Source organism: Zosterops lateralis (genome assembly GCF_965231275.1).
Source record: "Zosterops lateralis genome assembly, chromosome: 28".
Lineage (NCBI taxonomy): Eukaryota > Metazoa > Chordata > Aves > Passeriformes > Zosteropidae > Zosterops > Zosterops lateralis.
Window position 1 is genome coordinate 4905343 of NC_139788.1, and position 26772 is coordinate 4932114.

At 58.9% G+C, this 26772-nt stretch overlaps 3 protein-coding genes across 3 annotated transcripts; 2 read left to right on the forward strand and 1 right to left on the reverse strand.

The window, feature by feature from the left end:
• Positions 1 to 717: 717 nt before the first annotated feature.
• On the forward strand, positions 718 to 8486 carry CRYBG2 (crystallin beta-gamma domain containing 2; the record flags this gene model as incomplete). Its single annotated transcript, XM_083879355.1, has 19 exons — positions 718 to 2697; positions 3308 to 3355; positions 3453 to 3571; positions 3781 to 3946; positions 4027 to 4166; positions 4244 to 4370; positions 4633 to 4668; positions 4771 to 4898; positions 5086 to 5212; positions 5499 to 5641; positions 5724 to 5850; positions 5942 to 5974; positions 6070 to 6182; positions 6315 to 6444; positions 6772 to 6911; positions 6997 to 7120; positions 7618 to 7776; positions 8105 to 8264; positions 8387 to 8486. The coding sequence occupies 19 exons, from the start codon at positions 718 to 720 to the stop codon at positions 8473 to 8475; spliced, it is 4089 nt and encodes a 1362-aa protein (XP_083735481.1). The 3' UTR covers positions 8476 to 8486.
• A 4804-nt stretch (positions 8487 to 13290) lies between these two features.
• UBXN11 (UBX domain protein 11) lies at positions 13291 to 23082 on the forward strand (the record flags this gene model as incomplete). The annotated part of the gene is given in 14 exon segments (XM_083879356.1): positions 13291 to 13318; positions 14307 to 14332; positions 14334 to 14388; positions 14570 to 14664; positions 15392 to 15443; positions 16416 to 16492; positions 16961 to 17072; positions 18382 to 18599; positions 18901 to 18978; positions 19819 to 19939; positions 21005 to 21099; positions 21307 to 21374; positions 22088 to 22234; positions 22917 to 23082. Coding segments are annotated over 14 exon segments (1338 nt in total).
• A 1523-nt stretch (positions 23083 to 24605) lies between these two features.
• On the reverse strand, positions 24606 to 26473 carry SH3BGRL3 (SH3 domain binding glutamate rich protein like 3; the record flags this gene model as incomplete). The annotated part of the gene is made up of 3 exons (XM_083879432.1): positions 24606 to 25518; positions 25845 to 26012; positions 26291 to 26473. 3 exons carry the CDS (start codon positions 26471 to 26473, stop codon positions 25453 to 25455), a joined length of 417 nt encoding a protein of 138 aa, XP_083735558.1. The 3' UTR covers positions 24606 to 25452.
• Positions 26474 to 26772: the final 299 nt, after the last annotated feature.

Genomic DNA, 26772 nt, shown 5'->3' on the forward strand with positions numbered 1-26772 from the left:
GCCCTGCTCCCGATCCCAGCCAGGCCCCTTCCCCCATGGAGCAGCTTCCCTGTTGTTTTCTGGGCTTGTTTGTTTGCTGCCTTTGCTGACTCGGCGCAGCCCTTGCTGCCCGCCTGACTCATCCCACAGTTTGGGGCACGGCACAGCTCGGGGCACGGCACAGCCCAGCCACATTCTGCACACTCACCTGTGCTGTGTCAGGCTCACCTGTGCCCTGCTGGGCTCCCCTGTGCCCTGCCAGGCTCCCCTGTGCCCTGCTGGGCTCCCCTGTGCCCTGCCAGGCTCATCTGTGCCCTGCCCACTCCCCTGTGCCCTGCCAGGCTCATCTGTGCCCTGCCACACTCACCTGTGCCCTGCCACACTCACCTGTGCCCCACCAGGCTCTGCCACACCTCGGTGTGTGGCAGAGCTCCCACCAGCCCTGCCGGGCACAGCAGCCCTGGCATGGGCAGGCAGAGGGACCCACGGTGGCCCCACACCCTGCATGTGCCAGGATGGGTGGCACGAGCACCACCAGAAGTCCCAAAGCCACCTCCTGTGCTCATGTGTTCCTCTCAAAATGTCCCACAGCATCACAGGGAGGTCTGTGGGGTTTAAAGGGCTGGTTTGGGGGCTGTTCCCCACGGGGTGGTCGTTCCAGAGACTCTCTCTCCCTGCAGCTCTGCCAGCCCCAGCAGGGAGTTCGGGGAGCCCGGCGCTCCCTGCCCGCCCCCCGGGATGGACCCGCCGTTCCGGCACGCCAAGAGCAGGGGCTTCATCTCCAGCGCCGAGCTCAGCATGAAGCAGGGAGCCGCGGGGGCTCCCGAGGGCAGGTCCCGCTTCCAGAAGGTCTCGCTGGTGTCGCGGCGCCTGGAGAGCGCCGGGAGCGCTCGGGGCCGGGACGGGAGCCCCTCCCGGGTATCCCTGCTGCTGCAGGCCTGGGAGAGGGAGATCGTGGAGAAGACGGGCTCCGGCAGCCCCGCCGCCCCGACCCACCGGGAGCACTCGTCCTCCGTCAGCCTCCTCAAGAACTTCACGGCGCACGGCCCCATCTTCTCGCAGGTCTATTCCCCGGCGCAGAGGCCCCGGCGCCAGGACGAGCGGGGGAAGGGGGGCCCGGGCGGTGACGGCTCCCCCTCCCCGGCGGGCGCCCCCCGCGAGGTGCCGGTGCACAGGGAGAGCTACGTGCACGGCACCCTCCTGCCCACCCGCCCCGCCGAGCGCCCCGCGGGGGCTCCCGGGGACGGTCCCGGCGCCCCGAGCGCCGCCAAGCCCGGCCCCGTCCCTGCCGTGCCCAGGGCCAGGCAGGTCACCGTGCTGCGGACGGGCAGGGACGCGGCCGGGCCCGAAACGCGGCCGGCGGAGGGACGGGGGGCTCCAAACGGGATAAACGGCACCGCCGGGGCCGCCGCGGCCTCGCCACAGCGGGACAGCCCCGGGCGGGACGGCAGCGGCTCTGCCGAGGCCGCGGTGGGCAGGGAGAACTCGCCGGGCCCCACAGAGGCCGCTGGGCTCCCGGCCGAGGGATCCCCCGAGGAGAAGGACTCAGCGCAGGCCGAGCCCACGCCGGAGAGCGCGGCTGCGGGAGCCGGCGACGGGCCCGGGGAGCCACAAACCAGCCCGACCTGCTCCCCGCGGGGGCCCTCGGCAGGCGCCGCTGGCCAGGCTGACCCGGCCGGGGCAGGTGAGGGAAGCGGGGCAGATGTGGATGGCACCGTTTCAGTCACGGCACCCAGGACACAGAGCCCCCCGGGAGCTGGCAGCGCCCCCGAGAGCCTCCCCTCAGAGGTGAGCGATGGTCCAGAGCCTTCCTCCGAAACGGCAGCGTCAGCAAAGGCCGAGAGTGAGTCGGAGGGGGATGAGACGACGGGAGACCCCCAGGGCACGGCCCAAGAGCCTGAGAGCACCCCCGAGCCCCCAGGCACTGAGCCCCCAGCTGAGAGCCCCCCGGACATGAGCGAGGAGGACCCGGAGCTGCTGGTGGACATGGAGATCCTGGTGGACACTCTGCGGAACATGGAGCCCTCGGAGATGCGGAAGGCGCCCAAGGCCCCGCGGCAGCCCCGGCCGTCGGCGCTGGGCCGCTGTGCGGCTCTGCCCCCCATCCACGAGGACCGTGTGGCCCCCCGGGCCCCCGTGTCCCTGCCCGAGGCCCTGCGGGAGCTGCTGGGGCGGTGCCCGGCGGGGCGGCCCGAGGAGAGCCCCGAGGATGAGGAGGAGGAGATTGAGAACCCGTACCTGAGCCCCGAGGAGCGGGCGGCCGCCGGGACCCTCCGTGGGGTGCCCAGGGATGGCGAAGGGTGGATGGAGGGGGGCTCACTCCTGGGAACACTGGGAGAGGATGAAAAAGCCAAACTGGTGGCCGGGGGCCCGGCCGAGCGGAGCGTGCTCTTCCGAGGGAACGTCCTCAAGGGCATGGCGCTGCTCTCCCACTTCCTGGAGCAGCGGGCAGCTGGGGCTGACGAGGGCAAGCCCTACTCCCGCCTGGACAAGAGTGTGCTCTACAGCCGCTTCGTGTCCCCCAGCGCCGCCCTGCTCGAGCTGCCCGACAGCGACGGGGGCACAGACCCGCCCTGCCCCAGGGAGCACAACGGGCTGGGCCCCGGTGGCCATTCTGGCCCCGAGGTGGCCATGCTGGAAGCCCTGAGCTCTGGCTCTGTCCCCGCTGTCACCGAGGAGCCAGAGAGCACCGTGACCCTGAGCCTCGACCATGTCCTGGTGAGTGAATCCAACAAACGCTGGGAAATGTTCTCCTTCCCTGGGAATGTGGGAAGGAGGTGGGGGCTGGACTCTGGGAGATCCTCCCCTGTTCCCAACATTTGGCTTGTGCTCCCCGTCAGAGAGGCCATGGGGTGAAAGTGCAGGCACCGGGATAAGTGATGGGAGGGCACTGGGAAAGGCCATGGGAGGATACTGGGATGGGTGATGGGAGGATGCTGGGATGGGTGATGGGAGGATGCTGGGATGGGTGATGGGAGGATACTGGGATGGGTGATGGGAGGATGCTGGGATGGGTGATGGGAGGATACTGGGATGGGTGATGGGAGGATGCTGGGGGGATTGGTGGATACCAGGTCAAGTGATGGGAAGGTGCCACCAGGGCTGCTGCGGGGTCCCGGGCAGGTGGCAGGAGGGTCGGGGGCAGACGGGAGGCTGAGCCCCAGCAGGGCAGGAACGCTCGAGGTGTGGCTGCTCGGGGCGGTGGGAGGGCCTGGCAGACGCCAGACGCGAGGCTGCGGCTGCGGCTCCCTCGGGCTGTAGGGAGATGGCTGCTGCAGCCCATGTCCCTCCGCGCCCCTCACCCGCCCGTCCCCTCGGCTCTTCACAGCAGGAGGATAAGGAGGGCTCGCAGAAGATCAACACAAGACCTGGCAAGGTACCGGGAGGGCGGCGGGGCCGGGCTGGGTTGGCCGGCCGGGGCTCGGAGCGGTGTGGCAGCACTTTCCCCGCCGTGTCACCCCTTCCCTCCCCAGATCATCCTGTACTCCGATGCCGGCTTCGCGGGGCACAAACGGGAGATCTGGGACGACGTCCCCGACGCCACGTCCTGGGAGCTCTCTCACACCATCTCCATCCGAGTCATCCGAGGCGGGTAGGGACAGCGGCGGGGCGAGGACACCGAGGGAGGGACCGGCAGCGACTGGCGAGCTCCCCGTGCCGGGGATGTCGCAGCCCGGCGTCCAGGGGTGACCGTCCTGCCGCTGCTCATTACCGCGGACGCAGCATCGCGGCGGTGGCAGCGCGTCCCCGCCCACGCTCTGCCCCGGGGGTAAGGCTGGATTTCCCCCACCCCGCTCCCAGGTGGGTGATGTACGAGAAGCCGCGGTTCCGCGGGCGCAAGTGCGTCCTGGCCGAGGGGGACGTGGAGATCGACGACCCCTGGACGGCGTACGGGGACACCGGGGACAAGGGACAGCCCCGCGGGGGGCGCCCCTTCCGCATCGGCTCCTTCAAGAGGGTGGTGCGGGTGAGTGCGGGGATGTGCGGGTGAGTCCCCAGCGCCCTCCGGGCAGAGGTGCGGGGGCCCGAACGCCGCTGTTCCCGCAGGATTACCGCACCCCCGAGATCAGCCTGTTCGCGGAGGAGAACGGCGAGGGCGCCCGGCTCAGGTTCAGCGGCTCGGCCGAGGACACCCGCAGCCGGGGACAGGCGCTGGCTGCCGCCTCCATCATCGTCCACTCGGGCCTGTGAGCGCCTGGGGGGGCTGCCAGGTGGGCTCAGCACAGACCAGAGCAGGGTGTGATGCCTTTCACCTGTTCCACAGGTGGCTGGTTTACTCCAAGCCTTTCTTCGATGATGATCCCTACGTTCTGGAGCCGGGAGGGTACCCCAATCTAAAGGCTTGGGGAGCAAAGGACCCATCCATCTGCTCCATGCATCCCATCAGGCTGGTGAGTGCTGCTTCCTGGTGTGTGGTTCCAGGGTGCTGGGGCTGTATCCAGGTGTGGGTGAGTTCTGGCATCAGGGAGATCAAGGTGTGGAAACAGGCCAAGCGTGGCTTTGGAAAGTGCTCCTGTGGGATAGGGGTGAGGGAAAGCTTCAAAAGAGCTTCTTGAAGGAAAATGACCCAAAAAACAGCTCAGGCTTTAAAGGGTGGCAGCAGATGTCCCTGCAATGTCCTCTCCTGCCAGCACAGCCTTCTTCTCCTTCCAGGGCTGCCCTGTCGTGGAGAGACCCGGTGAGCCACAGGTGAGTCTGGGGCAGCTCCCAGGAATCATGGGCTGGGATGGGCCTGGGACCATTCCCACCTCCCTTTGTCCGCTTTGTCTCCTTTCTCACCTGTGCTGATAGGTGGTGATCTACGAGGCCACAGGTTTCCAGGGCCACAGCTTCACCATCAGCAGAGACATCTATGACCTGAAGCGCCTGCCCGAGCCAGGGCTGCCCACCGTGGGCTCCCTGCGTGTCCTGGGGGGATGGTGAGTGGCACAGGAGGGCAGGGCTGGCACCCCAGCTGGAGCAGGCTGGGAAGGTGATGGTCACCCCTGGGAAGGGCTGTGGAATGGCTGTGGGTCACTTGGGAGAGAGGGTGTGGATGGTGTCCCCCTACCCCAGCACATGGAAATCCTCTGGGGTCCTCACTGCCCATGTCTGCCTGTGCCACAGCTGGGTTGGCTACGAGAAGGAAGGTTTCCGTGGCCACCAGTACCTGCTGGAGGAAGGGGAGTACCAGGACTGGAGGCAGTGGGGCGGCTACAGCAAGGAGCTGGTGTCCCTGCGGCTGATCCGGACGGTGAGGGCAGGGATGGGAATGGCTTGGGAATGGACTTAGGGTGGGTAGAGAGAACCAGGCACCCTCATCCCCTCCTCAGGCCCAAAAAGGAGGCTTCCCTGCCTGCATCAGGCAGCTGGGCATGGCCTGAGATCCTCCAAACTCATCCAAACAAAAGTTTGGCACCTGCTCCCACCCTCCCCAGGGTGCCTGAGGCCAGGCAGGGGCCCGGCTGTGTGTGTGCACAGCCCACAGCCCCTTCCTCTGACAGACCATGGGGCTTGGGGGGCGGTCCTTTTCCCCACAGGACTTCTCTGACCCAGCACTGGTCCTATTTGAGGCCATGGACTTCGAGGAGGGCCCGAGTGTGGAGCTGAGCGAGGCGCTCCCCGACACACAGCTGGCCGGCTACGGCACGGTCACCCAGTCCATCCACGTGCTGAGCGGAGTGTGAGTGTGCGAACGGGGCAGGGGGGCTCAGGGGGAGGCTGGGGTGGGGGGAAATGGGCCAGCACTCACCTCCTCCCCACAGGTGGGTGGCCTATGAGGGCCCCAACTACTCTGGTGAGCAGTACATCCTGGAGAAGGGGGTGTACCGCAACTGCGAGGACTGGGGGGCCACTGACTGTCACATCGCCTCAGTACAGCCCATCCTGCAGGTGAGGGGACACCCCCTCCTCATGGGACCTCCCCCTGGGCTGGTGGGTGCCACGGCCAGACACCCACCAGCCCCACTCTGTTTGCTTCCAGGTCAGGGAACACAACCTCCACTTCGTCTCCAAGGTCAGGGGTGGTGGATGGGGAGGGGGACACAGCCCCTTGTGGGGTGGTGGTGATGCTTTGACCCCTCACTGAGCCCCTCTGCTCCCCCTCCCCAGATCCTGCTTTTCTCAGAGCCCGACTTCTTGGGGGATCAGGTTTCCTTTGAGGAGGACCAGGAGGCCCTGCCCGAAGCCTTCATCCCGCGCTCCTGCAGAGTCCGTGGGGGCAGGTGGGGTGTCCCGGGGCCACGCGGGATGGGGACAGGGCAGAGGGCAGGCAGGATGGGGGTGCTGTGGGTCACAGGAGGGATGGATGCCTGCTGTGATGGCCCTGTCAGCCCAGGAATGCCTCTCCCCACCAGCTGGATCCTGTTTGATGGGCAAGACTTTGCGGGGGAGCAGCACGTGCTGTCCGAGGGCGAGTACCCCACGCTCAGTGCCATGGGCTGCCTCTGCTCCACTGCCATCCGCTCCTTGAAGAAAGTTCCACTGGTGAGGTCCCCTTCCCTTCCCTTCCCTTCCCTTCCCTTCCCTTCCCTTCCCTTCCCTTCCCTTCCCTTCCCTTCCCTTCCCTTCCCTTCCCTTCCCTTCCCTTCCCTTCCCTTCCCTTCCCTTCCCTTCCCTTCCCTTCCCTTCCCTTCCCTTCCCTTCCCTTCCCTTCCCTTCCCTTCCCTTCCCTTCCCTTCCCTTCCTCATCAGAACCCCACCCCAGAATGTTTCTTCCCTCTCATGGGCACCTCCAGTTCTGGCTCTCCACCTCTGGAACCCTCACTGCTCCCCCTTTTCCCCCCTCACCCTATCTCTGCCCTGATCCCACAGTTTTTCTCGGAGCCCTCCATCTTCCTGCACGGCCTGGAGTGTTTTGAGGGGAAGGAGATCGAGCTGAACTCCGAGGTGCGGAGTCTGCAGGCAGAGGGTTTCAACAACCACGTGCTGTCAGTGCGGGTCAAAGGAGGGATGTAAGTGAGCCCTGGTCCCCCAGCACCCAGTGGGTGTCCCCTGCCAGCCCGGGGTGACGTGTCCTGTGCTATCCTGTCCCCACAGCTGGGTGCTGTGTGAGCACGGTGACTTCCGAGGGCGGCAGTGGCTGCTGGACTGCACCGAGATCACCAACTGGCTGACCTACAGTGGGCTCCAGCACGTGGGGTCCCTCTACCCCATCCGCCAGGTCGGTGTCACCTTTGGGAAGGGACAGGGCGCTGGCACCCAGCGGAGTGAACCCCAGAACCCCGGGGCACGAGGCTCACGGGGAGACTGAGCTGCCAGCCCGCTCGGGGTGGGCTGGGGGAGCTGGGGAGCCGCAGCCTGCAGCTGACAGCTCTGACATGGGAAAGGTGCCACCCGCTCAGCCCTGCCACCCCAGATTCCTGTCCCCCACCCTGGGAGTGGCCGCCTTTGTGGTGAAACGCTCCCTGTGGGCAACTGCCTTGTAAAATCCGTGGCATCCCAGCACGCTGAGCCGTGCCCATGGCAGCTACGAGGGACAGGTCACGGTCACAGCCATCGCCCTGGGGAGATGTGGGGATCTCCTGGGGGGAGAACAATGGGGGGAACCCCCCAGGGGTCCAGGATCTTCCCTTCCCACAGCCCCCAAAGCCAGGTGAGGTCTTGGAGGTGCAGGCAGCAGAGCTTTTGGGTGCAAACACCAGGTTCCTCTTGTTGCAGAGACGGATCTATTTCCGCATCAGGAGCAGGAAGCTGGAGCTCTTCCTCTCAGTCCCCGATGACGTGGAGGAGATGAAGGCAGGGCGGGTGGTGGTCTCCAGCCTGAGCGAGCAGAGCAGCTCTGTCTGGTACTACGAGGACGGGCTGATCAAAAACCAGGTCAGGGCTCAGGTGTGACAGCCAGCGCCGCCAAGGGGACCAGGGCAGCCCCTGGCAGGGTTCTTACTGGGCACTCCCCACCCCACAGCCATTTTACAGGGTTTATAACAGCTTTTCCCAGCCTCTGATCCCAGCCTTGTCCCCAAACATATGGTGATTCTCCTCCCTGAGTCTCCTCTGGAGATGTGAAGCCATCTCTGCCTTCCCCCTGGAGTTCTTATCACCCTCAACATCCCCATCTCTCACCAAGGGGTCTTTCTGCTCATCCCATGTTCCACCACAGAACCAGCTGCACCTCCAGGGAATTCCCCCTCTGTGTTCCTTGCAGGTGGCCCCCACCATGAGCCTGCAGGTCATCGGGCCAGCTGGGAAGGGCGCCAAGGCCGTGCTGTGGTCCGAGACCAGGATGCCACGTCAGACCTGGAGCGTCGACTCTCAAGGACGGATCCGCAGCCAGATGTTTGAGGACATGATCCTTGATGTCAAAGGTGAGGCCTCAGGCCTGTACACAGGCTGCTTCCCCAGGGATGCCCAAAAATGGGGTGTTTGGTCCCTCCAGCACCATCAGACGTGGAGTTTGCCCTCCTCAAACCTTCCCCTCCCTCTGCAGGTGGCCGAAGCTTCGACCAGGACCACGCCATCGTTTGGGACATGGCTGATGAAAGACCCACACAGACCTGGGATATCCAGGTGCTGTGAGGAGCAGAGGTACCACACTGGGGAGGAGGCCTCAGATCTCACCCACGTTGCATCCCAAGCACCTCTCAGCCTCTGGTGTGAAGGATGACCATCAACCTCTTCATCACGGGGGGACCACCCCACCTCCCTCCCGAGGCAGCCTGAACAAAGTCCATGAAGGATCCCATGGACATGACCAATGTGGCACCCCCTGGAGAGCAGCAGAGCGCCTCCCCACAAGGGTTTCTTCCCCCTGAACTGTATTTATGTATGTGTGTAAGATACAGCCCTTCTTGTCTGGGCCAGCTCTGCCTGGCTGGTTGGCGTCCTTGTCCTTGTCCTGCCCACAGATGGCAGGACCCCCACCCCGGCACCTCGCCCCTGCCAGCCCCAGGCCTGATCCTGGTGCCAAGATGGGATCCCAGTGCCCTCTAGTGCCCGCGGGCAGAGGATGTGGAGTTTGAGGTGGGAGGCACTGGCCAAACTTGCCCTGGGAGCACCGGGGGCTGTGGAACCCCACCAGCTCCAGCTCCAGCTCAGGGGGACACCAGGCCGTGGCCTTGCAAGGGTCCCTGTTGTGACAGCCCGGGCTTAGCTCAGAGCCAGCAGTGTTCCCTGTCCCTGATGCGAGGCTGCATCATGGCTCAGGGCACCCATCTTCCAAGTGCCGAGGACAGAGGTTTTGCCCACCTGGGTCGAGAGCAGGAGCTCCCCGGGGATGTGGCTTGGAGCCAGGGGGACACGGGGCAAGAAATGGAGACAAGAACCTCTGTCCTCGCTGCTGGGGAGAGGACACGGCTGCCAGCAAGAGCCTGGTCTGGTCACTGCATGGGGGCAGCGACCACTCATCACCCTCGCAGGTGACAGCCTTGGGTACACCAGGTGACATTAGGGGACTGCCGTGACCTCCAGCAACAGGCACCAACAAACGCCCATCTTTTATGTGTCTCCCATTGCCCCAATACCCGTTCGAGCAGGAGAACAGGCAGTCACACGAGGGACTTAAAGGCTGAGATCAGCCCGGCAGGAAGGGACGCTGAAGAAAGTGAAACCCCCTCGATATTGCAGAGCCCCCGGCACACAGCAACTCTGTTCCGGGCCCTGCCCGCGCCTGACAAGAAGGGCTGAACCCCTTCTCACGATTTTATATTAACGCCACAGGGCTGTGATTGGCTGAGGGCGGGAGCTGGCGGCACCGGATTGGCGGGGAGCAGCAGCCCCTGCCGCGGGATTGGCCAGGGCTACGCGCGGGCTGCTCCGCCCGGCCTGAGGAGGCGCGCGGGGGTCCCGCCCGAAGCCGCGGGGGCCTGAGGGGAACAGCCGGGGGCCTGAGGGGAATAGCCGGGGGCCTGAGGGGAACAGCCGGGGGTTTGAGGGGAACACCCGGGGGCCTGAGGGGAACAGCCGGGGGTTTGAGGGGAACAGCCGGGGGCCTGAGGGGAACACCCGGGGGACACTCGGAGCACACCCGGGGGACACTCGGGCATCCCGGCCCTGCTCCCCCGCCCCGGCTCGGGCCTGGCCCCACCCGGCCCCTCCAGCCCCGAGGGCTGAAGCCCCGGTAAGGGGCCGGCGCTGCGCCCCCACACCCCCGTCAGCCCCGCTCCCGAACCGGGAGAAGGCGGAGACGAGCCCGAGGTCTCGGGACCAGCGCGTTTATTGCTCCGCACCCCGGGGCCGGGGTGCTCACTCAGGCTCAAGTGACAAGAAGATCGCAGGGCGGCAGGAACTGGAACGGAAGCGGTGCGGCGGATCCCGTCGTGGGGAAGTTGTGCGGGGAGCGGGGCGCGCCGGGCTCAGCGCAGGTGCAGGAGCAGCGCGGCCGCCACCGCCAGCGCCATGGAAAGCAGCGGGGGGCTGCCGCAGGGCGGGCTCAGGCCGCTGCTGGTCGTGCTGTTGCTCGGGACAGGATTTTTCGGAGGCTCCTTTTCGCTCGCCTGGCCGAGGCACTGGGAAAGGAAAGATGCTTCAGACATCCCTCCCGACAGCAGCACGGCGGTGAAAGGCCTGAGACCCCTCACGGGATGATGCTGGGAGGCAAAAGGAGCCGGGGAACTTCAGGGCCCCCACACTGCCCCACCCCGGGCAGGACAAACAGCCTCCTGACCTCTGGCAGGTTCCCCTTCACACTTTGGGCTTGTCCCAATGCAGGGAGGGAAGTGAGCTCTCCCTGGATTCGCTGCCCTGCTTCTAACCAGGGTTTTTTTAGAAATCAGGGGGGAAGTGGAAGCCAGGAAGAGGTTCCCTGCTCCCCTCGCTGGTGCAAGGAAGTGGTGAGAAGGTGACAGGCCACGGCCCTGCGGCAGCAGAAGAAGCGGGGTGTGGAAATGCCCGTGCGGGAAGCGAGGGGCAGGGGAGGGGGGCCCCCCGGGCCCGGGCTGCTGCAAACAGGGCGGGTGCAGTCGGTGTGTGAAATGCAGCACGGCTGGGGTGCCCATCCCAGGGCACTCTCCCTCTCTAACACTGCTCTGGCTGCTGGAAAAGGGATGCCGTTTCCCATTGTGAAACACACTGTCTTACACCCCTCCTCAGGAGATGGGAAAGGACCAGGAATGGAGCCCAAAGCTCTGCTCTGCCCCTTCGCCACACTCTTGTCCTTTTTGTCTGGTTTACAGAGGGGGAATCCCAAAATTTAAATGCACCCTGTGGAGCCAGCAGCAGGTCACAGCTGTGTGGAACTTCATGAGTGAAGTAAGCACAGACAGACCTGGCCCCGTTACCAACATGTTGTAGGGAAAAAAAAAATCATCCCCAAAACTGCCCCAAAGTGCATCGTGCTCCCCAAAACTGCTGGAGGGTTCATCCCTAACCACCCAGGAGAGCCCTGACATCCCTCAGCATGCCTCTCGGACCGAGCTCCCCCAGCAGGAAGGAAAATAACATCCAGTGGGGAGAGGTGAGAGGGAACCACAGCCCTGTGTCCCCTCTGGCCGGCCGCACCCCCACCGCAGGCATGGGCTGGGCCAGCGGGCACAGGAGGTGCAAGATGGGCTGGAGAGCTCAGAGTGAGAGCTACAGAGGTCACTGGTACTCTCAAGTTAAAGAAGAAAGCTTTCAAAAAGCACCACATGGAAGTGTTCGGACCTTCCAGACCACTGCACAAAGCTCTTGGTAAGATCGCAGTGGTTAAAGTCAAAGAGAAACCCCAAAACAGCTGTCTTCAGCTGAAAGCAGAATTTTCCCCTTGCCCGAACCCTCCCCATCCCTGGGCAGAGCCGGCTGGACCCAGGGCGCTGTCCTTACCAGGCACAGGCCGAGCAGGGCGAGCAGCAGGAGCAGGCGGGTGTGCTGGACGGGCGGCATGGCCGGGGCTCGGCGGGTGCTCTGACACTTCCCTTGACACTTCCTCTTCTCCTAGCCTTTAAGTCAGCGGGGACGACACACCAGTTGCACCTCCCTTCCCATGCGGGACCCAGCGCCGTTTGGGGAAGTGCTATCTGCTGCCAGTGCTGCAAGGAAAAAGGTGCCAGACGTGGGGTGGGGATCTCCGGCCCCTGGAGCTGTTTCTCTACATCCCCTGGCACTGGAGCAGCTCCCGCTCCCTGTTCCCTGCCCTGACGGTGATAAGTAACAGAACGTAGAAATTTTCAGTTGTCCTGGAGTCGTTGAGACGAGCTTAAAGACTAAGTGGCAAAATAAGATAAAAGGATGTAAAGGGATGAACACAGGATGATTAGCATGGCTGCAACCAGTGGAAAAACAGATAAAAAGTGGGGGTTTTTTTTTGTGTGTACAAAGAAGCAACGGTGCTTGCCCAAAGAAAAAATTCAAGGAAAGGCTGAAACTCCTCAGGTTCTGCTTCTCCCTGCGGGGCTCTCTGTCCTCAAAGCCACCAAGAGTGACTGAAACCCTCCCTGGATCACTGGGACGGTTTGCAAATTGCAGCCAAGGTTGGAAGGAACAAACCTCCTCCCTCCAGGTGGAGCTGGAGCCAAGGCGTCCCTTGGGATTTCAGTTACAGATCCTAAATTAAAGATCAGGGAAATGCTTCCTTTAACCCCCCAAATCCATCTCCTTACAGCAGATCTCTGAGCTCCCTCGCCCTGCAGCAGCAGGAAACAAAAGGCGTCTGGTTGTTTTGAGATGGTTCGAAATGAATAAAGTCACTGGAACGTGCTGAGAACACACACCTGCAGTCTGGGTTTGTGCTGGTGAAGCATCATGGTGAACTCCCTGTCAGCTTCCGCCCAGAGCTGAGGGCTCTTCTGCAGAAGAGCTTCTCCACATTTAACACTTTTTGCAATTTGGGCAAGTTGAAATGAAATTCTCTTGAGCACAGCCAACATTCCTGAAAGTGTCCAAGGCCAGGTTGGACAGGGTTTGGAACAATCTGGGATAGTGGAAGGTGTCCCTGCCCATGGCAGGGGGTGGGAATGAGATGAGCTTTGAGGTCCCTTGAGCCCAAACCAGTCTGTGGTTCTGTGAACGCCCCATCAAAGGAGGTAAAATTGGGGAGATAATTGGCCTGTCAGCTCATCTCCAGCTGGCGGGGCCAAGCTCCCTGGAGAGCAGCACAGAGGCAGCAGGTGGCATGGGGGACACCCAGGAAACGCTCCTGGGACGGTGACAAGCGCTGAGTGGAGTTCAGAGCATCAGCGGCGCCAAGAGCGGTGCCCAGGTGAGAAAACAGAGACCAAGGAAGCAGGTGAGGGAATCAGGAGGAGCTGCACGGCGTGAGGTGTCTCAGGCCAGGCTGACGTGCGGAAGGGGGGCTGAGGAGAAAAACGAGACCCACTCCCGGTCCTATCCCGGGAGAACGCGCGCGGTGCATGCTGGGAAATGTAGTTCCCGAGACCTGCCGCGCCCACCACGTGACCAGCGCCGGACCAATCGCAGATGCCCACGGTCGCCGTGGCAACCGCCCGTAAACAAGATGGCAGCAGGGGGGTGAGTGAGGGCCTGGGGAGGGCGGGGACCCCCCCGGGCTCGGACCCCTCCCCAGTTCGGGTATCCCCCCCCGAGGGTCTCCCCACCACACCCCGGGTACTCCCAGAGCTGCCACCCCTGTCAGGTTCCCCTCCCCAGGGCCCTTCTCCTCCATCACCCCCTGGTTATCCCCCTTATTTGAGCCCCTTTTTGCCCCCCCCCCCCCCCCATCCCTCAAACTGCCCCTTCTGCACAGAAAACGAGGGTGGATGGACCGGGAGGATGGGCAGATCACAAAAATGTATAGTTTAGGATTTTTTTTTAACTGCTTTTTCAATTATATTTAGAAAATTAATCCACCAAGCAAACACCCCTCAAAGTTAATGAAGCTGTGCTTTATTCCATATGTTATCCCCTCTTATTCTTGCTCAGAGCTGTCCAAAGGTCATTACCTTCACAGGGAAGGCTGTTCTTACTCTTTACACAACAGATGTAGCTCTCTCCCCTACAAGTGTCCAAAACCAGACAAACAACAAGACATTTCCACATCCTGAACCAGCCCTAGAACACCATCTATTTTTACAGTTCCATTTAATGTCACATCCTCCCTGTTCGATTTCAGAACAAAATCTCCCATTTTGCTCCCAGAGAAGTTTGCTGCTTCTAATAACCACAGAGCACTGTGCATTTTTTTTTCTCTAAAATAACTCAATTTTACCATTTTCTGCCTCTCTGTGCAAGTGTTATGGTCTCTTTCTGCAAGCTTCACTTCGTGCTCACTCTTCCAGCTGCTAGGATTGTCCTTTCCCATGGTCCTGGCTCCTGAGGAGCTCCCACACACACCCAGAAATTTGGGAATGCTGATGGCATTGATGGACCAGCTGCTCTCCCCTGCCCTCTCTTTCCCTCAGCACAACCTTGATATTTCCTTACCTGCTTTTGGAGAAGCCATGTGCAAACACTGACCTGTTTTCTTTCTTTTCCAGGAGATGCCAGGCTCTCTCCTAGGACAAGGAATCCCTGCAAGGCACCCTCCACTCCTGCTCCAGGGGACAAAGAACATGGAGGGTAAAACCCCTTTGTCATCTGGGGGTTCTGGGCCATCAGTTTTTTGGTGCCAGACCCGTTCTTGTGGCCCCCCTCACACAACCAGGAGCCAAGGGATTCCTCCCTGCTGTGACAGACCAGGAATTCTGGTGTGGGGTCCCCTGTGCACCCCAACCCTCCTCAAAGGCGTTTGTGCTCTCAGGTCACACTGACGTGGAGCTCACGTCCTCTCTGGCAGAAAAAATCTCTCTGTTGGAACAAAAAATAGAGAAACAAGCACAAGAAATCCAGCTGAAGGTAAGAGCCAGCCTCTTTCTGAGCCTGCTCTGTGCCCTGCCATGGGAGTTCCACCTCTCAGACCTTGTGTGGGCTCAGAAGTCCATCTGTGGCCTGCTGTTAATTACCCAAATGAGCCCTTTACAAAGCAACAGAGCAGTGGGATCAGGCCTTGGGGTGGCAGAGGGGACAGTCCCTGCTGGGACTTCTGGCAGCAGTGACTCTCAGCACTCTGGCACTAAGATCAGCAGCTCTTTGGCTTCAGAATTTTTCTTTTTCCTCCTGTGGTGGTGCATTCTCCCTTTTGTTTCCTGAAACAGCAGCTGCTCACACAGCAGAGTCATCCTCTCTGCATCACTGAATAGAATAAATACCTTTTTAAAGCTTAGGAGAAATACCTCTTTCTGTTTGGTTTGGAGTTTGGGTGGTTTTTTTTTGTTTGTTTGTTTGTTTGTTTTTTTCAGAAGAGGCTGCAGAAATGCTGGTTTGGTTTCTAAATCAGCTCCTCCCCACAGGTCTGAGCAGAAGCATCTCATGCAGATGGAGGGCTGGGAGATGGGTCACCTATTCCTGGAGTTCTCTACTTATCCCATCCCTCATCTGAGTCTAATTAAGGTGTTTGTGAGGTGATTCAGCCCCTGGGTGGGGTGACAGGACCTGCACCAGCCTTGACTAATTGTGCAAACTGTGCCTGGAGGTGCTGAGGCCCAGGACCTGACCCAGGTCATTGTTTGTTCTGCCCCTGAAGGACAGGAGGATTGCTGAACTCGAGGAGAGGATAAAGACTCTTCAAGGAGAAGGTAAAAATTGTTCTACCTTTGGCACCTGTGGGAAAGCTACAGAGCTCTGGGCAGGGCAACTGAGCAAGTTTGGGGACCTCTCTGAGCTGTCCTTGGCTCCAAAACCCAGGAGGCTCCTTGGTGAGAGGTCACAGCTACACAGAGGGACCATTTCCCAAAGCAGACCTGCACTTCAGCTTATATCTGTTACTCTGATGTGGTGAAAAACATCATTTCCTGACCTATTTTCTGTAAGTTTCTAAGTTTCCATAAGTGCGAAGCCAAGAACAAACACCCAAGGACAGTCAGAAAACCAAAGAGCAGTAAATACTAGAGAGTTCAAACAGGCAGGAAAGCTGCTCCTCACAGCTGAGAGAAACCAAAAACCCACGTGGAGTCTCCCACAGAATTCCAGGTCCAGCCTAACTCTAAATTGACCCCAGCTTTCAGTGAGTCACTGGAAGTCTTTTCCCCTCTTCAGTTCCCTGAATGCAGCAGCTTCCCAGCCCCAGCTGGAGCCCACACACGTTTCCTGCAAGGCTGAACCGCCTTGTCTGTGCAGAGCTGGGTGAGTTCTCCATTTCCTGAGCAAAAAAACACGTCTCTGTGAAACCACAAACACGTGGTGTGCACCTCCCCTGCTGCCATCCAGCCAAGATTTCAGCATCCAGCCTCAGTGGACACCTGCTCATTTTTGGCTCCTTAAGGCTGAGGGAGCCAAGCAATTTCCACTGTATGGTTGCCAACAGCACCACTCACATCAGCTCCCACAGCACAAAACTTCCCCAGGGTTGTTCACACTTATCTTTTAGTCTGTCAGCAAGGTTGTCAAAACCACTGCAGGGTGGCTGGTCACGTTCAGCCCCTGTGTCCCAGGGCTGTGAGGTCACTGAGCACAGGCAGGTGCTGCTGGGGCTCTGCTCTGTGTGACACAAGTTATCCACAGCTCTTCTTTTGAGGATCTACAGAGAAACATCAGGTTTTCTCTTACAGATGCTCATGACACACACACCACAGAAGAACTGGAAATGAGGTGCATTGAGCTGCAGAGCCAGGTCTTGGAGATGGAGGTGAGGCTGCTCTGCTCGCCCTGAGCCAGCTGTTCCTTTGGTTTGAGATCACTGCAGTCCCAGTTTGGCTTTTTTCAAGCTGCCCCTTTGATCATCACAACCCTTCACCTCTGAAAAAAAGGAGCAGGTTGGATGTGAGCAGGAGGGCAGGAGAAGGTTTTAAACACACAATCACCTGTGCCTCCTGCAAGCTTCATTCTGATTTCTGGGGCTGTAGAAGTGCTCAGCTCCTGCAGTCTTGGGCGGTTCCTCTGCCACTGCAAATCTTTCCTCCTCCCTTTTCCCTGCTGCTGATAGAGCTGCTATCACTGCCCTGCCAGAGAGTCTGTTTGTGTGTCTGCCAGGCCCCAAGACAAATCTCTTCCACCTCCCTCTGCCTCTCACAGCCACAACTGAGCACTCTCAGGCTCCCATTTCCAGTTTTCTGAAGCTCTGGTCACCAAAGCTGACCTGACCTTCCTCTTCCAGAGGTTCCTGAATGACTATGGTCTGATTTGGGTTGGAGAGACACAGCTCCAGCTGGAAGATGCAGAATCAGGCCAGGAAGAAGAGGAGCTGCCAGCAGGGAACCTTTGCAAGGGTAAAGCACCAGCACTCTTGGCTGAAGCTGCTGCTCCAGCTCCCACTGCATGCTCAGAGAAGGGGGAGTAGATAAGCACCAAAACCTCAGGATTTGGGTCTTTAGAATTTGGGATCCTGTGCCAAGATCTTCACATCAAGCCCTCTCAGGGTCACAGACATGGTGCAATCTAACAGGAGCTCAGCAGAAGGTTTAATTTTATATTCCTGTACTTTGTACGCTCTTCTGGGGGAAGAGGAGAGAACCTGATGGCTCAGCCCTTCAGGAGGAGACCTCACAGCAGCTGTTTCCTGCAGAATTCACAAACCCTGCACATTTGCTCTGCTCTAATGACATTGACACAGAGTGGGTGGAAAAGGGAATCAGGTGCTTTGTGTACACAGGAGCTGTAGTAACCTACCCACAGAACCTGGCTCCATCAGGGAGTATTGTTTGCCTTTCCTCCCAGCCACCACGTGAGGGTTTAACTGAGGCCTGACTCTGCTGTGTGGGGTCCAAGCAGCTTTGGCAGTGGCTCCTTAGGAAGTGGTAACAGAGGGAAAAAAGAAAATTATTTGGACTGTAGAGCCAATGCTGCTTCCTCACCACCATGCAAATATTAGACTAGACTTTCCCTTAGATGCAGGAGGGGACAGACAGGGAAATCAGCAGAAACAGTTTTGGTTTCAGCTCACTGCTCCATTTCGAGGGTATTTCCGCATTGTCCTTTAGCAACTCATAAAAAAAGCAGAACAACCGAGGACTTTAACTCAACTTAGATCTTTTCTTTCATTTCTTCTTCTGACTTCATTCCTCTGTCCCATCACAACCCTTTTACTGCTTTACCCTGCTATCTTCAAACAGCCAGACAAACATCCTGGCAGAGTCCCTGCCCTGCTGCAGCAGCTGCCTCTGTTTACACTGGCACCTGCTCAGCACCTGTGCCCTGATCCATTGATCCAATCTGGTTAATCCAACTCGTGCAGTTCCTCCTCCTGCACGGCACAGGGACAGCACAACACTCCTGAGAGGATCAACAAGCCCAGGGGCTGAGTGTGGGCTCCAGGAGCTGTCCCTGGAGCTCTCTGGAGCTCTGAGTTTGCAGCCCCAGTGCGGCATCCTCTGCCCTGCCCTTGTGGTTTGGCACACGCCCGCCTGGACCTGGCAGCGCCGCTCCACAGCAAAAAGGTTGCACCACATTCTGTAAATGTGTGAAGGGCAAAGCAGAGGCAGCCCACAAATGTCAGGGCGCAAACACACCTCAGATTCATACTGATAAATCTGCCTGACCACCAGTCCTCTCCCAGTAACTCTGATCCCTCTGCCACAGGTGAAGCCGTTGATGGCCAATACCAGGTTGATTTTGATTTAATCTTGGAGAACATTAAGTATTTGAACTCGCTGGTCAGAGAGGACATTTCTCAGATCGAGCACACGCCCTGGGGGGCTCGGCTGAGGCGGCCAGAGCACCTCCTCCTCACTCTGTACCAAAATGGGATCATCGTGGGACACGGAGCCTTCCGGCCCTACCAGCACCCAGCCACGCAGGTATGGAAGGAGAGGAACCAGAATCATCCTGCCAGCACTAACTGAGCCCCAGGAAAGGGGATAACCTTCTGAGCTCATCTCAGTGCTACAGAGCAGCCCAGCTGCACACTAGCATCCCCCCACAGTGCCTTTAAAGCCTTGTATGTCTTGTGCAGCCATTTTTAGAGAGGGAGATCCTCTCTATGATGCAGACCTTTCTGCACGGCCACAGTATCACAAACAGGAGCAGCCCAGCAGGAAGATCAGTCCTGAGCTCAACAGAAAGGCTGAGGTGTGACCACGAGCTCTCCTGTTGTTTCAGCAATACCTGCAGGACATCATGGATGGTTATTTCCCCTCAGAGCTGCAGCCATTCTACCCCGACGGTGTCCCCTTGCAGGCAAGTGCCACGCCCAGCTTTTGGGCACAAATCGCTCTCCTGCTTCCCGGGACAGCTCAGGTTTTCTTTCAGCGATGTTCTGGATGGTCCCAACAGCAAGGGGAGGCTGAGGTTTGTGGTGCTGTGCAGGTGTGTCTGGGGAGAAGGGAGGCACGGAGGGCACCTGCAGCAGCCGTTACAGGGACTGTTTCAGCATCAAGGGTCAAGGGTTTCTGTGCCTCAGTGAACCTGCCTTGGATCAAGGCTTCTGAGAGCACAGCAGGCTCTGTAAGAGAAGCAGCACATGCAGGAAGTTAAGAGCTGTGTCACAGAAAGAAGGGGAAAAATGATCTCAAAAAGTTCCCCTGGAAAAGCTTTTAACATGAGATTGAACAAATACCTTTTAAAGAGAATGTAATGAGAATTTATTTTGCCACAGTTTAACTGGATTTGGCCACCTGAGGTTCTCTTGGGTCCCAGTTTTTGATTTCTCAGAAATGGCAAAGAGCCAAAGCTGCATTTGCAGGCAGAGAGCCTCAGAGGACTCAAATCTAGGTCTTGGAGTGCACCTGAAATGTCAGCAGGCACAACCAGAGGCTGGACTTCCCCTCTGCCACCGAGAAACCAGGGCACAACTGCATGAACAGGACAAGGTCAGGCCAGCAGGACCCAGCTGGGAGCTGTGGAGGTTAGAAAGCCACAAGGAAGGGGAATTGTGCAGAGCTCTGGGGACTGAGGTTCCCTAGAACTTGTGCATCATTGGTTTCATTTGGGATTTACAACTGCTGCTTGGCACTACTGTGGTTTATTGGGCTCTGATGCAGCAAGAGGAGCTTGTGCAACAGCCAGATTTGCTCACAGGTCACCGACAGGAGGGATGAGGTGTTTCAGGAGCCAGACCTTCCAGGGAATTTTCCCGGCCTTGGCCGGGTGGTCGGTACTTCAGAATCCAACAAAGTGCAGGAAACCTCTGAGATCCCAGGTAAAGTCTTCAACCTGCCCCAAAAAATGCAACTCATTCTGGAGGAGGAGGATTCTTAAACCTTACCAGAGCAGTGCAGGTGGTAGGAGGGGAATGTGAGGGTCTCACCAAGGAAAGAAACACTTCTAGGTCAGGGCCTGGTGTTGCCTCAGGAGCTGGGAGCCAGCAGCCCACAGAGGATCCTCTCAGCATTAGTCCTGCTTAAGAATGGGACATGACAAGTAATAAAAGAACAGAAATTCAGCAGGTCTCCAAAAAAATATATCTGCCCTGTGCCTTTCTGAAAGGCCAAGTTCCTTCTACCTTTACCACATCAAAGGATGCTGAGGTAACCCTGCAGGCCAGGGGGGAGAGTTGCTTGCAAGCCCTGCTCCTTTCTCCTACAAGCTCATTCCAGAAATGCAGATATCGTCAACCGTAACTGTCCTGAATATGGGACAGTTTCTCTTCAGAGTTTCACAACAGAAAATGGGACATCAAAGGCCACAGATTCCTCATTTTGCTTCTAGACACTTGCAGTCTGTGTAAGCAATATCTGACAGAGTTGGGAGGTCAAACAGTCAGAGAGACAGAAATCAGTGGGTCTGTGGGTGCATCACTAAATAACCCATCCCGTGTGTCACTCATGAGAAACAGAGCCTGGTTACACACACCTGTGCTCAGTCACCTCAAGGCTAAAGCTAAATATCCCCTTTAGCCAAGCAGTAAAAAGAAATAAATTGTCCAAGCAAAAAGGAATGGACACCTAGAAATACACCCTCACAAAGTGAAAAATGTCCAAGTGTGTAAAAATGGTGATAGTCACAGCTTTCACAGCAGAGATACCTGCCAGCTGTGCACTGAGCAGGCTGCACTGCTCTCACTGTTGATGTTGACAGTCAAACACTTTAGTGGGACAGAAAGTGGGACAATTCAAGGGAGGAACCCGAGAGCTGCTCTCAGGGGTGCCAAGAGCTCTCCCTGTCGGCTGCTGTGCTCTCTCCTTTCACCAAATCAGCCTCTTCTGGGGCCAAAATATTTGTCACAAAGGTCACACACAAACATATCTCCCCTCTGCTCTGGTAGGTCCCAAAGCCTCCTCGGAGCAGGTTCCCAACAAGCCCCTGAAGCACAGAGGCAGAGTGCGCAGTGCCCAAAGCGTGGCTGGAGCAGCACCACAGGTATGAGTGGACCCCCAGACACCCCCAGGAGGGGACCAGGGGTGATTCTCTGGACTCAGCTCCCTGCACAGCACCAGCAGCTCCTCCCTGGGCCTCTACCAGCTCCGTGTAGCTCCCAGAGAGGCTCCCGGAGCACACGTGGCACTTGGCACTGGCTGCTCTCCCTGAAGCCCAGGCAGTGCTGACACTCACCTGCTTTGTATGCAGGGCTCTGATGGGCAGCAGAGCAGCAAAGAAATCCTGGTGGAAACACCTGGGCTGGCTGCCCTGGAGAGGTACAGGTACAGCCCCCCACCCCCTGCCCTGTCAGGTTCTCCTCTTCCTCCTATTTCATCACTGCAAGTTTAGTTCAGGGAGTTCAGCTGAAGAAGTAAATTGACTTTCTCCTTTTAGACCTTAGAAATAGTCAGACAAAAGGCCAAGTTTGGTCCTTTGGGAAAACCACTGAATTTTTCATGGCAAACATGCCATATTTTACATCTCTAACAAAAAGCTTCTGTTGTTCAAAATGTCACTTATTTATGTGAAAGTTTTCCCGACAGCAAGCCAAGGCCTAAGAGTTTGAAACCATTGAAGGAGCTCTTTGCAGTAACATTAAATGGGAGAACACCTCCAGGAAAGTGATGCCCAGGTGGGAGGTCTCACTAACAGCACTTTTCCACTCAGTCTTCTGGTAAGCCAAGACCCAAATAGCTAATGGAAAAAAACCCAAGCAGATTATTTTTAATCAAAGAAGTAGGGCGAAATACTTATCAGACAGCCCTGGTTTAAAATGAAAAAGCTAAAAAAGGTCCATAACCCTCTTCAAGGCACCTTCAGGCAGGGAAAACACAGCAGCAGTTTGGGCAGTGGGTTGGTCTGGTAGCCCATGGTCAGACAGGGCCTCATTCACCTCAAGGACATTCCCAACCATGAAACTCCTCTCCCCTGGTCTGGTCATGGAGGAATGGAGCTCACCCCTGGGCTGACAGGGTTTTCTGGTCCCCAGGGTGAAGGCAGCTGAGGAGGCTGGAGCTCCTGGCCCTGATTTCTGCACTCTGCGCGTCAGATCCGAGAGCGGGGAGGAGACGTACGAGGTGAGGCTGCTGCTCACAGACACCATCGGGGACCTGCGCCAGCACCTCGCCCACATCAGGTACTCCAGGGCTCCCTCTCCTCCTTGCCTGACTCTGTAGGATCCCAGAAAAAGGGTTCTTGAGGTCCTGGAGCTTCAAACATCAGCCTGAGCTGGGTCACAGCCCCTGCCCTGTGCCCACCTGACACTCTCCAGGCAGCAGTGCCAGGGCCCTGAGGAGTTCAGAGCATTTCATACCCACCTTGGCCACACAATAGAAGATGAAATTTTTATGTCTTCCCAAAATTGTCATCATATCCAGGCCATTGCTGCCTTTGCCTCCTTCCAGCACTCACCCAACTTGGGCCACTCCTCCCAGGGTACTGGAAGCTGAGCTGCAGCCTTTGCTTGGCTCAGCCAGCTCTGTGTCCCAGCACATTGAACGCTGCACAAGGGCTCTCTCAGCCTGTTGGGGACAGTCCCAGATGGCTGAAGGCCCCCTTTTCTCTCCCCTCTTCCCACTCCTGCTGCAGGCCATGGCCCTGGCCTCAGTGTGAGCCCAGGATGAGCTCAGTGCTGCTGGGATGCACGAGCCTCCTTCCTCCCCACTGCAGCTGGACAGGCTGCCCCGTGCCTGGCCGGCTGCAATTTGGGCTGGAAGCCCTTTTTTCTGCTCTTGCATAACCACAGCTGGATCAAAGCATCTCAGCAAAACCTTTGGGGGATCCTGTGAGTAGGAGAAGACTGTGCTGTTCTTTCCTAGGGGTGGAAACTTGGACTCGTATGAGATCATCAGCACCTTTCCCCAGAGGGTGTACACGGACAACTCCAGGAGCCTGCAGGAATGTGGGCTGGTCCCCAGTGCCTCCCTGCTGCTCCGGAGGAGAGACCCCTCCCAGCAGGAGGGGAGGGGGCTGCAAATAGCCTAAGAGCTCCTCAGCCCCAGCTCTGCACAGGGAGGGAGCTGCCTCTCACCTTACCCGACCTGCCCTGGATAGGAAAAAGGGAGAGGTTTTCTTTCCAGATTTAGTTTCACTGTGCCATTACCTGGGATGGAGAAGATCTGGGAGCAGCCATTTGGCCTCTCCCTTTGGCAGAGAGGGCCAGGCCCAGCCCTGCTGCCTCAGAGGGGCTGCTGCTCCCCAGGACAGGTGGGTCCCAACATGGGGACCCTTCCAGCAGCTCACCTGGGCTCCAGGCCTGGCTCCTCATCTCTGTACAGGGTTCCACAGGCTGACCCCTGCCCAGAGGAGCCTGCCAGCTTCACCCCAGTTGCTTAGCTGTACTTAGGGGCTCTGGAGCAGCAGGATGGACACATGGACACACAGCCAGGGGCAGTTTGCTTTCTATACACAGCTGCTCCCTACAGATTTCACCTGCACTGACACCAGAGGACAAACAGGCTCAGTTCCATGGTCTCTGCTGGAACTAAACCTGAAGGCCTTGAGCCATTGCAGTGCTGGGGCCGAGCCAGGCTCGACTCAGCCGGGAGATCCTGCTGCTGGGTTTCCTGTACGTGCACAGCTCCTTCCCTTGGACAGCCCCCAGCTGCAGCGGGGCCCAGGCTCAGCCTGCCTGGAGGAACCCGCCCTCCTCCTCCTCCTCCCTGCCGGCGCTGGATGCTGCAACAGGACACCGTGTCATTGGAGACGAGCACAATCCCTCCGCGGCGTCTCTGCCGAGCCCTGAATAAAGCATCTTCCTCCCTCTCCCGTGGGCTGGGGCTGCACTTTTCCCTTTCCCTTTCCCCAGCACATTCTTCCCATTCCAGCTGTGACAAGCTCTCACTTGACTCCCAGCTGACAACACTCCCACTCATGCGAGGCAGGCCCTTCTGGCAGGCTCCCTCCTCGCAGAGACCCAGCCCTCATTAAGGGCTCCCAATAAAACCCTTTATCTCAGCTGCAATTTCCACCTCCTTTAGATTTCAAAGGCACGGTTGCTGTGGGAGCTCAGGGCGCCCAGAGCTCTTCCCAGACCCCTCTGACCAGAGCTGCACAACTCAAACACAGGAAGCAAACCAGCTGAGCAGTGACTCAACCCACACAGCTCTCCCTCAGCTTCCTCCTTTTCCCACCTGTAGCAGACTCAGGAGCAGCTGTTTCCCTGCCCCTCTGTATCCTGGTCAAGGCAATCTTTGTGCCAAGGGTTTGTTTTTCATTCCCACATCGGGCTGATGCTGTCCCTGCCCCAGGCTGTCCCTGTCACCACGCAGAGGAGAGGAATGCTCTGGTACCTGTCACTGCTGCGCCGTAGGACATTCAGACACGTCCTGTGAGCCTTTGATTAGCAGCAGCAATCTAAGGTGTTAAGATCTTTGTGTCAGACTGCAACAGCACGTACAACCCACTCAGCTTCTCAGCTGGAAATGACTCACCATCCTTACGTAGGGTGATGTTTAACCTGTAGCCAAAATAAAACTGAATTTAAAAGAAATGCAAGAGTCGTGCCGTGAAAGGTACAGTAACATTTAATAGCATCTCGGAAGACAACACTGGTTATAAACTTGCTTTTTGGCAGGAAAACAAAATGCACTTGGTCCAGGATTGCAAAAAAGCCAACTCAAAGAGGAAAGATTGGACAGCTGGAGCATCAGCTGTTCTGGGGCAGCCCTGAGCCATTAATGCTCACAAGGGAGCCTGGTCAGGGCGGAGGGCGGCCAGAGCAGCACAGATCCCACTGCCAGCCCTGCCCGTTCCCCCAGGACAGCCTTCGGCCCCAGCTCCACCGTGGTGGGCACTCAGACCCCCAATTCTGTGCAGTATTTTTGCATTAAATTAAGACAAACAAAAAAAACAAAAACCAAACCCAACCCTTTACTTAGTTGCCATAATCTCTGCAGTTGAGATGAAGAAGGGGGGAAAAGAGGAAAAGAAAAAGGAAGTGAGGCAGCAGAATTTACAATTTTAACAGCAACTGGGAGAAGTGGGAAGTACCATGCAGCCCTAAGCCCTTCCCTCCCGAGGCAGAGGAGGGGGCTGAGGGCCAGGGACACCTCGCACAGCTCCGGAGGCTTTGCTGTTTACAGAGGCACTGGAAGCTGCCGTGAGCCAGGCCCAGCTCTGCTCACAGGCCAAGCGAGCGTCACACTTTCTTTGGATCCCTCTGAGATGATTTCGGGGTTAGGCAGGAGGGAGTCGGAGGCAGCTGCAATGAGGAGTTTTGGTCATGGGTTTTTCCCTGTGCTGGGATACGAGTCACGGTGCCAGGACAGCACTGACAGCCTGGAGGTGAAGGTGGTCGGAGATGAGGGCGCTCAGGAATGCAGGTAGAGTCCAGGATGGGAGGGGAAGCAGGGCTCAGGCCAACTTCAGGAACTCCTGCAGAGTGTTTTGCTCCACCGCTTCCACAAAGAGCTCGTAATCCTGCAGGGAAACGCCACGTGAGGCAGGAGGGTCCCTGAGCCCACGGCACAAACTGCTCTGGCACCAGCTGGTTGTGCCAAGGATGACAGGACAAAGTGGGCACAGCCCTACTGCCACCCAAAGCCCCCTCCCTGCCTGGGTCCCCTTTTCCCAAGGCAAACAGCGTGAATCCTGGCAGCACCTGGTCCCTGCACCTCACAAAAAATAACTTACAAGATGTACAACTTACATCTTGAACACCTGCAGCAAAGCCAAGGCCAGGAGGACATCACCCACCACCCCAGCCCAGGGTGCCACCCCCGGGGCGGCGCCCTCAGTGCCCTCACCCCGCAGTACTGGTCCCCGTTGACGATCTGGGGTGGGATGGCTTTGGGGTTTCCTGCCTTCGCCCTCATTTCCTCCCGGAGAGCGTTGTCCTGGGAGATATCCACCAGCTCGTACTTGATGTTCTTCCCATCAAGGATTCGGGTTACCTCGCTCTGTTGGGATTTGATCTGGAAGCCGGGTGGGAAAGGCAGGTTATGGGGAGATGGAGAGGAGCCCCAGGGGTGGGCACACACCCAGCGTGCCCGCCAGGCTCGGCACAGTGCCCGCCTGGGGGGGACACCCAGCACGGACGGGTGGGTTTGGGGACAGATGGGGACGGTGCAGCGCGGGCAGGGGAGGGGACACGGAGGATGGGGCGGGGGGGCTTCGCTGCTCCGCGGAAGAGAGACGCCCACCCTCGGGAAGAGGGGCCTCGGAGCACCCCGCCCCGCCCGCCGGCGCTCACCTCCCGGGAGCCGGTCACCGAGGTGCTGTAGACCTTGAGGGTGCTCATGGTGCGATCGCGGCCGCTCCCAGCGCTCAGCCCGGCGGAGGGAGGCAGCGACGGAGGGATGGAGGGAGGAGCGGCAGCCCCGCCGCCGCCCGGCATGTGACTGCGGGCGCCAATGGGGCCGGCGGGCCCGGGCATGCGGCCTCGGCGGGGCCGGCCCCGGGACACCGCCCCGACCGCGCCGGGAGCCGCCGGGACCGCTCCCACCGGGCACCGACACCGGTACCGCTCCCACCGGGCACGGGCAGCCACCGACACCAGCCCAACGGCACCGGTACCGCTCCCACCGGGCAACGACACCGGTACCGCTCCCAACAGGCACGGGGAGACACCGACACCAGCCCAACGGCACCGGTACTGCTCCCACCGAGCACCGACACCGGCCTGACGGGCACGGGCAGCCACCGGGACCGCTCCCACCGGGCACCGACACTGGT